The sequence below is a fragment of the Biomphalaria glabrata genome, chromosome 1 (genome assembly GCF_947242115.1).
Source record: "Biomphalaria glabrata chromosome 1, xgBioGlab47.1, whole genome shotgun sequence".
Taxonomy (NCBI): domain Eukaryota; kingdom Metazoa; phylum Mollusca; class Gastropoda; family Planorbidae; genus Biomphalaria; species Biomphalaria glabrata.
This window is the reverse complement of record NC_074711.1, coordinates 41452042-41466220: the sequence shown is the minus strand read 5'-3', so window position 1 is coordinate 41466220 and position 14179 is coordinate 41452042. Positions and strand designations below refer to the sequence as shown.

The window sequence follows — 14179 nt, the reverse complement described above, 5'->3', positions numbered from 1 at the left end:
GGTTGGATAAGACGTCATCTCTGTTCAGTCTCTAAATACACACACACACACATATATACTCTGAGAAACTTATCTGTTGTTGTTTTTTTAAGAGAAAACCTTATGTTTTTAGCTACTTATAATTATTATAATTTTTTTCAATAAAAAGTACCCATGATAATTTTAAAAAATGTTCAATAAGAATTCCCCATAATGCAGTGTTTTAGGCCATCTGTGAAAATGAACTTTTTTTCTAATTAAAATTTTAAAAAATTGTATTTAGTGTTCTATCGTTCAAATGTTATTTTAGTTGCAAAATTACGTTTTTTTTTAAGTTCTTTTTTTTTTATTTTATGAATTTAAAGGTAAATTTCGCAACTGAAAATCCATTAGTTGCTTCACCTCAACAAAAAAATCAATTAAGTATTTTACAAAGAGAGGAATAGTTAGTTTGTCAGTTAGCTTGTCATTGAATGAAGTGTTTTGTTGTCAAAGGAAATTTTACTAGTAAAATAAAAAAGCATTTTCAATTTTTTAAAAAATCACTAAACCTCAGAATTCATGAGTATTTCATAAAAATACATACACATTTCATTTCTGTTAGTTTGTACAAACATGACATTGCTGTAGAAAGTAAAGATTGGTGTATAATTCATACTTTAACATTTTGGAAATTAAAAATCTAATCTGCAGAATAAACAAAATCTACAATGTGGAGGGGAGGGGGATATATCTTAAATTTTGTTATATATATAGACTAAGAATTATGGCCTGTTGTTGTATTTATTGCCATAGAAAACCTTTAATCTATATACTTTAAATAAATATTTTTATTCACATGGTCATATGCGCCTACAGTAAAGTTTCATTTTTTAAAATTTAGTTTGAATGATACCTTGCAATCAAAGTTTTTAACTTTGTGAATTGATTTGAGCATGTCAGTCATATGTTTTTTTTTTTGTTTTTTTTTTTACTTTTTCAGGTTGTGAATGAGCATGTCTATAAAACAAAAAAAAATGTCAGTGACAAAATATTTTATTGATGTTTTAATTAGCATTGTAATAGAATCAAAAATTCTATTATTGACAGGAAATGATTTTACCATTAGTGATTTTTAACCTCAAGTAACAACAGATAAAAAAAAAAGCTTTGAAACAAATGCTACAGGGACAACATTTTATTGACAGTTTAACTAAAATACCAAATTAAATTTAAGAAGAAAATACTTTTTTAAACACATGTATGTTTAAAAAAATTTGTATACCAATAGAGAACTTTGGAAAGCTATATTTTTTGTCTCTGAATTTCTAAATATTCATTTCTAGTTATAGTACTTCTAAATGTTGTTGGATTTCTTATTAGGTGTGAAACAAATTGTGAAGTGAGACATTAAGTTGGCCATGTTTGTTGTGAAGGCCATTACTTTGTGATTTTAATGTAAGTATGTTACCCAAATGTTTGATTCATCAGAAATACACTGAAAGGTTAGAAAGGCTGTAGGTCTATTTTATTGAGTCTCTTTTTCACTTTTGTCCAGACACATGTATGTCGAAGGCGCCGCATGGACACAGTCAATGTAATCTGTTCTTTTTTCTTCTAGTACAACCATAGTGCTGTTATATAGGTAGGTTATAATTGTTTTCATATTTGTATTTTGGTTAAATTTTTTTTTTACTTTTTTACTTTGGAGTTAATGAAATAAAACTGATTTGCAATGTTTTCTCACGCCAAAAGACTTTTGTTTTGGCATAATTGAAACTACTTTATTCCATTAAAAAAAACTCGAAAATAAACTCCAAAATAAGAGATTCTCTCTAAACATGATTTGTTAGAGGAAAATGCAAAAAAAAAAAAAAAAAAAAAAAAGTCACAAGTCAGTGTCTCCACAAATTTTGTTTTAAAATGGGAATTAGTTTTAAAGTGATTGAACTATAAGTCTTGGTATTCATATTCACTATGTATGCATAAAAAAAAACAGATGGATATTTTAGTTTCTTAGAAAAAAAGTCTTACTGTTTTGTTTTTATCAAGTTTTTAGTCTGCTCTGCTCTGATATGCATCTTAATTGCACACATTAGCTTTATTTGAAAGTGAGACCTGTTTTATCCAAATATTAAAAAAATGTGTTTCTAGACGTTCCCATGAAATTTAGTTTGGGTTAATCTTATTTTGTCTGTTGAGCTTGATCAATGTTTCTTCACATGTCATTGTTTTAGTGAAGAGAGTTTCCAGCTTATCGCTTAAAAATGGATTTTACTTATTGATTATGCATAAACATTTTTGATTTGATTTTAGTGTTTATTTGTAGTAGTTACATTTTAATGTTTGTTTATATATTACACTTGATTTGATTTTAGTGTTTATTTGTAGTAGTTACATTTTAATGTTTGTTTATATATTACTACATACTTCTTTGAATCTCCAAAACAAGCTAATGTTTATACTAGTCTGGCACACATTTCAAAGAATCTCTTTTAATGAGTTTGATAAACGAAGATGATGATTACTTTTGACCTCTCCCTCACCTAAAAACCCTTGATCTTAATTTAAAAAGGAAACGTTTCAATAAAAGCATGCTTGTTATTTAACAACAGATGTAATTACTGTGATTCAAATCATTCGCAATGCTTTGTTCAATTTACATTTTATTATTGTTTAATGACTTGAATTTTATCCATTTTAATTTTCTGTATTCCAAATAACTTATATAGAAGCAATGATTGTTATATGCATTTATTTATTAGCCAAGATTTGGTTGGACTACCATACTGGTCATTTACAATGTTTTGATGCATTAGATTAAAAAAATTCTTTTTTTTTTTCATATTTTTACCTACTCAATAAAAAGTGGTCTGTTTGTGCCTTTGCTGTTTGATTGGTTCGCTTAGTTACAACATTATGCAGAGACTGTCTTCACAGAATATTTATATATATATATATATATATATATATATATATATATATATATATTAACTAATACAGATGCTTGTTTTTTTGTAACTATTATGAAAGAATTGGCATTGCTTATATTATTCATTGCAGCCAGTTTTTTTTTTTTTTGTCATTTGATTGGAAACAATACTCTTGAAAACAGGCAATTACATTTCATTTTTTAATATTCAATGGCTTTTATTTACTCATTTCTTAAAGTAGTTCTTCTTAATAAATAGTATTTTATGGCATTCAAATTTTAAATTAAAAGTAGTGAACAGTCTAATTTTTAATGCTGTTTAATATATATGGAATATATTTTATTTGCTAAGTTGACTTTTTTTGCATCCAAATAGTTTCTGTGTGCTAACTACAATAAGATTGACTTATTCAACAAGAGCCTATATACATTTTAAGTACCAAGTATTTTCAGGGTCTGGTATATATGGGTTTAATAATTTAATACATTTATTGTCATACATCTGCATCAAAATATTGGGCCACTTGTCTAGACATACATTTAAAAATACATAATACACAATAAGCATAACATAATTCTTCACATATTGATTAAATAAAAAAAAAATAGTATCTCCAATAGGATAAAGCAATTCCCTACTCTCTCTATGACATTAACTCAGTGCAAACACAACATTTGATAATAATTGATAATAGTTGACAGGGACATTCAGCATTACTTCACAATTTGTTAATGATTCAATGTGGAAAATACTTTGTTGTAACCCATAACATGATGTACCTGAATGCAACCAGTGTCTTGGCTTATTAAAGTGTAACTCACAGACAAAAGCTAATGCTAATAACTACACAGGCTCAACCCTGTCACTGTCATTCATGAGGTAATTAAAGTAATCAATTAAATTGAAAAATAATACAACGGAAATAAAATTAATGAGATTCATGAAAAAAAAACCCAAACAAGTTAATGATTGATTTTGTTAATATAAATTTTAGAGGCCAACTGTTAATGATGATTTCATGTGGCCAGCACAAGGCTATTATGAATTTCGTGGATGTTAGTTCTTAATCTACATTTTTTAATGTGAAATCAAATTTTTAAATGTGACTGAAAAAAAAAAGATTTTAAAATGGTCTACATTGTAACAAATCATGTATTGTTACTTAATGTTTGAACTAAATGAACAATTCATTGTTTTCATTTTCACTCTAGAAAGTCAACGTGTAAACACAAAACCATGCTGACATTTTGTTAGGTCAAAACCATTGATTTTGTTCTCCCAAATCTGCTTTAGTTGCCTGCACAGTTTGCCAAAATTCTTTCCTATCCTTCTGAAGCTCTAAACGTTGGGTGCGTTTGAAAAATCCAACCTTAAACACAAGTATATTGGGAGGATTAGTCTTTGTAGATAGATAGATAGTGTTACAATAAATGTAACAAAAAATGGGCAGCTGAAATTTTAAGAAACTATTTACCTACAATTATTAAACTACTTATCTTATAGATTACAGACGGTACTTATAAGAGAAGATAATTATGTTCTACGAATTTCATGTGTCAATCTAGGCATCATACTCCTAGAGACAATAGCAAGGATCAAGCTTACCTTCCACAGAATGACACACATGATGGCTAGAACAATCAAGCTTACCTTCCACAGAATGAAACACACAATGGCTAGAACAATCAAACTTACCTTCCACAGAATGACACACACGATGGCTAGAACAATCAAGCTTACCTTCCACAGAAAGACACACACGATGGCTAGAACAATCAAGCTTACCTTCCACAGAATGACACACACGATGGCTAGAACAATCAAGCTTACCTTCCACAGAATGACACACACGATGGCTAGAACAATCAAACTTACCTTCCACAGAATGACACACACGATGGCTAGAACAATCAAGCTTACCTTCCACAGAATGACACACACGATGGCTAGAACAATTATGCTTACCTTCCACAGAATGACACACACGATGGCTAGAACAATCAAACTTGCCATGAGGCTCCCAATAATGATCCAAATGTTCACTTGATCTCCAGGCTGAACGAAGTGGAAGGATGTTACTGACTGAAAGTATTTGTCGAATACAATTTTATATTGAACAAATACCTGTATTAAGTCAAATTGTCAAGATATTTAAATACAGACGTTGCTTCAAAAGAGGATGATAACGTCCTACACGTGTGCCTAGGTCATGCATCTTAACCAACGACTTAAATTCTGCCAATTCATTGGTATTCCTGTCTGACTCAAGAATTAATGAGGTATTCTCTATGATTTCTAACATAACTTTAAAGGAATAGTCTTCACTAGTCTTGATTACTATGCCTATTGGACACCGGCATTTACGTAACTAGTATCTCTCGCCTTTACTTTTAGATTGGCCCAAATTCAACTCTTGATTTTAAATTCAGATCTGAGACTGTTGAAGTTATTGTGGGGATGTACAAATCAAAAGTTTTGCTGAAGTCATGAGCTGGACAAATGTAGAAGTCATGAGCTGGACAAATGTAGAAGTCATGAGCTGGACAAATGTAGAAGTCATGAGCTGGACAAATGTAGAAGTCATGAGCTGGACAAATGTAGACGTCATGAGCTGGACAAATGTAGTCGTCATGAACTGGACAAATGTAGACGTCATGAGCTGGACAAATGTAGACGTCATGAGCTGGACAAATGTAGACGTCATGAGCTGGACAAATGTAGAAGTCATGAGCTGGACAAATGTAGAAGTCATGAGCTGGACAAATGTAGACGTCATGAGCTGGACAAATGTAGACGTCATGAGCTGGACAAATGTAGACGTCATGAGCTGGACAAATGTAAAAGTCATGAGCTGGACAAATGTAGACGTCATGAGCTGGACAAATGTAGAAGTCATGAGCTGGACAAATGTAGACATCATGAGCTGGACAAATGTAGAAGTCATGAGCTGGACAAATGTAGACGCCATGAGCTGGACAAATGTAGAAGTCATGAGCTGGACAAATGTAGACGTCATGAGCTGGACAAATGTAGACGTCATGAGCTGGACAAATGTAGAAGTCATGAGCTGGACAAATGTAGACGTCATGAGCTGGACAAATGTAGAAGTCATGAGCTGGACAAATGTAGAAGTCATGAGCTGGACAAATGTAGACGTCATGAGCTGGACAAATGTAGACGTCATGAGCTGGACAAATGTAGAAGTCATGAGCTGGACAAATGTAGAAGTCATGAGCTGGACAAATGTAGACGTCATGAGCTGGACAAATGTAGAAGTCATGAGCTGGACAAATGTAGACGTCATGAGCTGGACAAATGTAGAAGTCATGAGCTGGACAAATGTAGACGTCATGAGCTGGACAAATATAGAAGTCATGAGCTGGACAAATGTAGACGTCATGAGCTGGACAAATGTAGAAGTCATGAGCTGGACAAATGTAGAAGTCATGAGCTGGACAAATGTAGACGTCATGAGCTGGACAAATGTAGACGTCATGAGCTGGACAAATGTAGACGTCATGAGCTGGACAAATGTAGACGTCATGAGCTGGACAAATGTAGACGTCATGAGCTGGACAAATGTAGACGTCATGAGCTGGACAAATGTAGACGTCATGAGCTGGACAAATGTAGACGTCATGAGCTGGACAAATGTAGAAGTCATGAGCTGGACAAATGTAGACGCCATGAGCTGGACAAATGTAGACGCCATGAGCTGGACAAATGTAGACGTCATGAGCTGGACAAATGTAGACGCCATGAGCTGGACAAATGTAGACGCCATGAGCTGGACAAATGTAAAAGTCATGAGCTGGACAAATGTAGAAGTCATGAGCTGGACAAATGTAGACGTCATGAGCTGGACAAATGTAGACGTCATGAGCTGGACAAATGTAGAAGTCATGAGCTGGACAAATGTAGACGTCATGAGCTGGACAAATGTAGACGTCATGAGCTGGACAAATGTAGAAGTCATGAGCTGGACAAATGTAGACGTCATGAGCTGGACAAATGTAGACGTCATGAACTGGACAAATGTAGACGTCATGAGCTGGACAAATGTAGACGCCATGAGCTGGACAAATGTAGACGCCATGAGCTGGACAAATGTAGACGTCATGAGCTGGACAAATGTAGACGTCATGAGCTGGACTAATGTAGACGCCATGAGCTGGACAAATGTAGACGTCATGAGCTGGACAAATGTAGACGCCATGAGCTGGACAAATGTAGACGCCATGAGCTGGACAAATGTAGACGTCATGAGCTGGACAAATGTAGACGTCATGAGCTGGACAAATGTAGAAGTCATGAGCTGGACAAATGTAGACGTCATGAGCTGGACAAATGTAGAAGTCATGAGCTGGACAAATGTAGAAGTCATGAGCTGGACAAATGTAGACGTCATGAGCTGGACAAATGTAGACGTCATGAGCTGGACAAATGTAGAAGTCATGAGCTGGACAAATGTAGAAGTCATGAGCTGGACAAATGTAGACGTCATGAGCTGGACAAATGTAGAAGTCATGAGCTGGACAAATGTAGACGTCATGAGCTGGACAAATGTAGAAGTCATGAGCTGGACAAATGTAGACGTCATGAGCTGGACAAATATAGAAGTCATGAGCTGGACAAATGTAGACGTCATGAGCTGGACAAATGTAGAAGTCATGAGCTGGACAAATGTAGAAGTCATGAGCTGGACAAATGTAGACGTCATGAGCTGGACAAATGTAGACGTCATGAGCTGGACAAATGTAGACGTCATGAGCTGGACAAATGTAGACGTCATGAGCTGGACAAATGTAGACGTCATGAGCTGGACAAATGTAGACGTCATGAGCTGGACAAATGTAGACGTCATGAGCTGGACAAATGTAGACGTCATGAGCTGGACAAATGTAGAAGTCATGAGCTGGACAAATGTAGACGCCATGAGCTGGACAAATGTAGACGCCATGAGCTGGACAAATGTAGACGTCATGAGCTGGACAAATGTAGACGCCATGAGCTGGACAAATGTAGACGCCATGAGCTGGACAAATGTAAAAGTCATGAGCTGGACAAATGTAGAAGTCATGAGCTGGACAAATGTAGACGTCATGAGCTGGACAAATGTAGACGTCATGAGCTGGACAAATGTAGAAGTCATGAGCTGGACAAATGTAGACGTCATGAGCTGGACAAATGTAGACGTCATGAGCTGGACAAATGTAGAAGTCATGAGCTGGACAAATGTAGACGTCATGAGCTGGACAAATGTAGACGTCATGAACTGGACAAATGTAGACGTCATGAGCTGGACAAATGTAGACGCCATGAGCTGGACAAATGTAGACGCCATGAGCTGGACAAATGTAGACGTCATGAGCTGGACAAATGTAGACGTCATGAGCTGGACTAATGTAGACGCCATGAGCTGGACAAATGTAGACGTCATGAGCTGGACAAATGTAGACGCCATGAGCTGGACAAATGTAGACGCCATGAGCTGGACAAATGTAGACGCCATGAGCTGGACAAATGTAGACGCCATGAGCTGGACAAATGTAGACGTCATGAACTGGACAAATGTAGACGCCATGAGCTGGACAAATGTAGAAGTCATGAGCTGGAGAAATGTAGACGCCATGAGCTGGACAAATGTAGACGCCATGAGCTGGACAAATGTAGACGTCATGAGCTGGACAAATGTAGACGTCATGAGCTGGACAAATGTAGACGCCATGAGCTGGACAAATGTAGACGTCATGAGCTGGACAAATGTAGAAGTCATGAGCTGGATAAATGTAAAAATCATGAGCTGGACAAATGTAGAAGTCATGAGCTGGACAAATGTAGACGTCATGAGCTGGACAAATGTAGAAGTCATGAGCTGGAAAAATGTAGAAGTCATGAGCTGGACAAACGTAGAAGTCATGAGCTGGACAAATGTAGAAGTCATGAGCTGGACTATTGATCTAAACCTGATTGTGCAAAGACTCCTTGTCATAGAGCAGCATTGTAAGAAATAAATAGAATGAGCTGGCTAGAGAAGGACTCGATTAATGAAACTTTTTTATTTGATGATAAATGATGGATGTAATAAAACAGAACCTCAAAACAGTGAACATTGATACTGACACCTGGGAAGACATAGCCCTATACCGCACTAGATGGAGAGAGACGGTGACCAAGAGGGCTATGGACAGTGAAAAAACATGGGCATTGGCTATGGAAGAAAAGCGTGCCATAAGGAAAATGGCCGGCTCCTCTATCACTAAAGTGAGGGCCACCCAACCTTTGATATATGTGGACGGGAGTGTCTCTCCAAAATAGGGCTCCACAGGTAGCCTACGTGAAAAAGTGTTTGAGATGATCCATAGTCATTGTACGACTGAAGGAGGCCAACTTACATCTATTTTATGATACTTGTTTTTGTTTATTTTTAGGTTAATTGTCAAAACAAGGCAACACCAGCAGGGAATTAGTTAATTTCGCAATATTAGAATGAACTTAGTATGGTACTTTAGGTAAGGCTAAATGGACCTCATTCCCCAATCATAAACAAACAACATTTAGCCACGTGATAATATTGATAAAACAATGGAAAAAAAAACTGTCATGTGACAGCCTGTTTGTATTACGTAATTTGCATAGAAGAGATAGAGAACCACGTGGCTAAATGTTGTTTGTTTACTATTTGTGAATGAGGTCCAATATGTTTTAGTGATGTGTATATAATATTTCGATATATTTCTATCAATATAATGTAAACTGCAAACCTCTTTCTGTTGTGTAACTCTCCAAGGTTTAAACAGAAAATGTTTGGGTTCTTTGATTTCTATGTCACTTATAAAATGTAGAGTGTTGAACTCCTAGTGTAGACAAAATATACATATGCAAATTTAATACATATTGATACAAATATTAAAAAATCGTTGATAATAAAATGTAGCAGCAGGCTACAAGACTATATGGCTGGCTTAAAAAACATTTTATGCTTGTTTTAAAAGCATTTTCCTATGCGTCAGAAAGTAAACCTTTTGCAGAATAATATAAAGCCAATTTACATCTATATAACGAAAATAGTATATGTAAAGATTTCCATAACAAAAAAAATTATTAAATGGAAAGAACTCCGCATTTACAACTATATCTCAATAATTAATTGACTAATCGATTTTAAAAAAATATTCATGTTATGTTAGGTACAATAAATAATTATTTAAATATTCAACTTGATCTGAGAATGGGTGTAGAAGAATTAAGGTGTTCAATTTTCCAAGGGGACAAAACCCTACATATTTAGCAATATATGTGAATACTGAAAGATTCATTTCCCTTGTCGGTATAAAAAAAATTGTTGGTTATATTTTTTGTATTCATGTCTTGAATGAATAATTGTGCAATGTTTCAACTTGATCCGACAATTAGTGCGGAAGAACTAATGTGCACAAACTTTTTACCAGACAGACAGACAGACAGAGTAAGTTGAGATTAGCTCTCTAAAAAGAGACAGAGAAACTGGGCAGTAGCCTAACATATATCTTTTAATGGTAGCATTGTTTTCTACACCAGTGTGTGAGTTTCAAAACGTTAAAATTATTTAAAAAAAAAACAACAGCACACGAGATCACTAAGAGTGATGGCCCGTTATTTACTTTTTCAATCAACAGTTTGGCTAAATCTATGTCCATGTTGACATTGAGCTCCATATGACTGTTTGGCTGTAGATCTGTCTTCACTTCGCAGGTATGTACAGAGCAAAGGTCAGGGCCGTCCTCACACTTCTGTGAGACAATCAAATAGAAACACATTTTAAACATACGTTTTGATTCCATGCTTGTGACATAGTTCGGCCTTATTAAACATAGGTTACTTTTTGATTTCATGCTTATGACATAGTTCGGCCTTATTAAACATAGGTTACTTTTTGGTTTCATGCTTGTGACATAGTTCGGCCTTATTAAACATAGGTTACTTTTTGATTTCATGCTTATGACATAGTTCGGCCTTATTAAACATAGGTTACTTTTTGATTTCATGCTTATGACATAGTTCGGCCTTATTAAACATAGGTTACTTTTTGATTCCATGCTTATGACATAGATCGGCCTTATTCAACATAGGTTACTTTTTGATTCCATGCTTATGACATAGATCGGCCTTATTCAACATAGGTTACTTTTTGATTTCATGCTTATGACATAGTTCGGCCTTATTAAACATAGGTTACTTTTTGATTTCATGCTTATGACATAGTTCGGCCTTATTAAACATAGGTTACTTTTTGATTTCATGCTTATGACATAGTTCGGCCTTATTAAACATAGGTTACTTTTTGATTCCATGCTTATGACATAGTTCGGCCTTATTAAACATAGGTTACTTTTTGATTTCATGCTTATGACATAGATCGGCCTTATTCAACATAGGTTACTTTTTGATTTCATGCTTATGACATAGTTCGGCCTTATTAAACATAGGTTACTTTTTGATTTCATGCTTATGACATAGTTCGGCCTTATTCAACATAGGTTACTTTTTGATTTCATGCTTATGACATAGATCGGCCTTATTCAACATAGGCTACTTTTTGATTCCATGCTTATGACATAGATCGGCCTTATTCAACATAGGTTACTTTTTGATTTCATGCTTATGACATAGATCGGCCTTATTCAACATAGGCTACTTTTTGATTCCATGCTTATGACATAGATCGGCCTTATTCAACATAGGTTACTTTTTGATTTCATGCTTATGACATAGTTCGGCCTTATTAAACATAGGTTACTTTTTGATTCCATGCTTATGACATAGTTCGGCCTTATTAAACATAGGTTACTTTTTGATTCCATGCTTATGACATAGTTCGGCCTTATTAAACATAGGTTACTTTTTGATTCCATGCTTATGACATAGTTCGGCCTTATTCAACATAGGTTACTTTTTGATTCCATGCTTATGACATAGATCGGCCTTATTCAACATAGGTTACTTTTTGATTCCATGCTTATGACATAGTTCGGCCTTATTAAACATAGGCTACTTTTTGATTCCATGCTTATGACATAGTTCGGCCTTATTAAACATAAGTTACTTTTTGATTCCATGCTTATGACATAGTTCGGCCTTATTAAACATAGGTTACTTTTTGATTCCATGCTTATGACATAGATCGGCCTTATTCAACATAGGTTACTTTTTGATTCCATGCTTATGACATAGTTCGGCCTTATTAAACATAGGCTACTTTTTGATTCCATGCTTATGACATAGTTCGGCCTTATTAAACATAGGTTACTTTTTGATTCCATGCTTATGACATAGTTCGGCCTTATTAAACATAGGTTACTTTTTGATTCCATGCTTATGACATAGTTCGGCCTTATTAAACATAGGTTACTTTTTGATTCCATGCTTATGACATAGTTCGGCCTTATTAAACATAGGTTACTTTTTGATTCCATGCTTATGACATAGTTCGGCCTTATTAAACATAAGTTACTTTTTGATTCCATGCTTATGACATAGTTCGGCCTTATTAAACATAAGTTACTTTTTGATTTCATGCTTATGACATAGTTCGGCCTTATTAAACATAAGTTACTTTTTGATTCCATGCTTATGACATAGTTCGGCCTTATTAAACATAGGTTACTTTTTGATTCCATGCTTATGACATAGTTCGGCCTTATTAAACATAAGTTACTTTTTGATTCCATGCTTATGACATAGTTCGGCCTTATTAAACATAAGTTACTTTTTGATTCCATGCTTATGACATAGTTCGGCCTTATTAAACATAGGTTACTTTTTGATTCCATGCTTATGACATAGATCGGCCTTATTCAACATAGGTTACTTTTTGATTCCATGCTTATGACATAGTTCGGCCTTACTAAACATAGGCTACTTTTTGATTCCATGCTTATGACATAGTTCGGCCTTATTAAACATAGGTTACTTTTTGATTCCATGCTTATGACATAGTTCGGCCTTATTAAACATAAGTTACTTTTTGATTCCATGCTTATGACATAGTTCGGCCTTATTAAACATAAGTTACTTTTTGATTCCATGCTTATGACATAGTTCGGCCTTATTAAACATAGGTTACTTTTTGATTCCATGCTTATGACATAGTTCGGCCTTATTAAACACAAGTTACTTTTTGATTCCATGCTTATGACATAGTTCGGCCTTATTAACTCTTATTTTCTTTCAACAGTATAATTACAAATACAAATAATAAAAAAAATAATCGAAATTTCACAGAAAATGTTGTTGCATACATTTTTAAAAGGGTTGAAATGAAACAACTAGAGAAATATTAAGAGATTTCATTCGCACCCTAAGACAAGATGCTGCAAGGAACTGTGTAATGCAAACTTATTGGTTCTACGCAAGGGAGATTATGTCAATTAACTTATTTGTAGATGTTCGGATTGACTCTTTGCTATAATGTAAAATCAAGGGCAATCACTCAATGAAGGACCAAGGTGATGAGATGAGTGATGTTTCTTACATGTGATCAAAGATGTGAGACGATCACATTGAACATAAAATGTCTATGGTGGCTACGATTACGAGTTCATTTAGATCTGGCCTGCAGAGTTCACTGTCGCCGACACTGCATTCCACTTACATACATTTGTACATTTGCCCTCACCAACGTGAATACCAAGAACGTGAATACCAAGAACGATAGTGAATCAATTCAAGCGATGCACTGGCCGTAGTGGCGCGTGGGACGGTGCAAGGGAGATTCATTGGCACACCTTCCTGACACGGCCGAAGATGACAATGGGGCAGAGTAGATACTTGCACAAGATACTTGCAGACATACCTGCAAAGTGCAATGCAGAGAAAATACCAGCTAATTTCGTGGCTGGTTTCCTGTGGGACTACAAATCCTTCACTAGACGAAAAGGTCTGCTGACGCGGCGTCTTAGAACAGTGGCCCTGGGATCTACAACAGAGACCCACACTATCTGTCTATGTGTTAAGTGGCTGGCTTCAATGACAATCGTCATTAGGAAGGGGAAGCAACTACCACGACAACTAGAGAAGGGAAAGCAACGCCCGCAGAGATCAGCGCGGGAGACTTCGTGGAGAATATGCTCCTTGCCGTCTGCTATTCGCAACGATTAACCTCCAACTGAACTGATAGAAACTCATTGTCCCATTGTGAACCTGTTTTTTTGGGACGAAAAGCAACAAGAAGGGGGCAACGTTCTAACTCTGCCGACGCAAATGGTGCGCACCAGGAAACTATTTGACACACGGGATGGACCGAGAGA

The 14179-nt window shown here is 35.4% G+C and overlaps 1 protein-coding gene across 4 annotated transcripts in view; it reads right to left on the bottom strand.

The window, feature by feature from the left end:
- Positions 1 to 4145: 4145 nt before the first annotated feature.
- Positions 4146 to 14179, bottom strand: part of LOC106072408 (integrin alpha-9-like) — a 32375-nt gene continuing 22341 nt past the window's right edge. For 3 of the 4 annotated variants that reach the window (XM_013232777.2, XM_056037003.1, XM_056037005.1), the window contains 4 exons: positions 10535 to 10663; positions 9656 to 9748; positions 4857 to 4973; positions 4146 to 4260 (listed from right to left, as the gene is read on the bottom strand). In XM_013232777.2, the coding sequence (XP_013088231.2) occupies positions 4147 to 4260; positions 4857 to 4973; positions 9656 to 9748; positions 10535 to 10663 (453 nt within the window). In that variant the 3' untranslated portion in view covers position 4146. The remainder of the gene's footprint in view (positions 4261 to 4856; positions 4974 to 9655; positions 9749 to 10534; positions 10664 to 14179) is intronic. The other variant, XM_056036995.1, reaches the window with a different exon arrangement.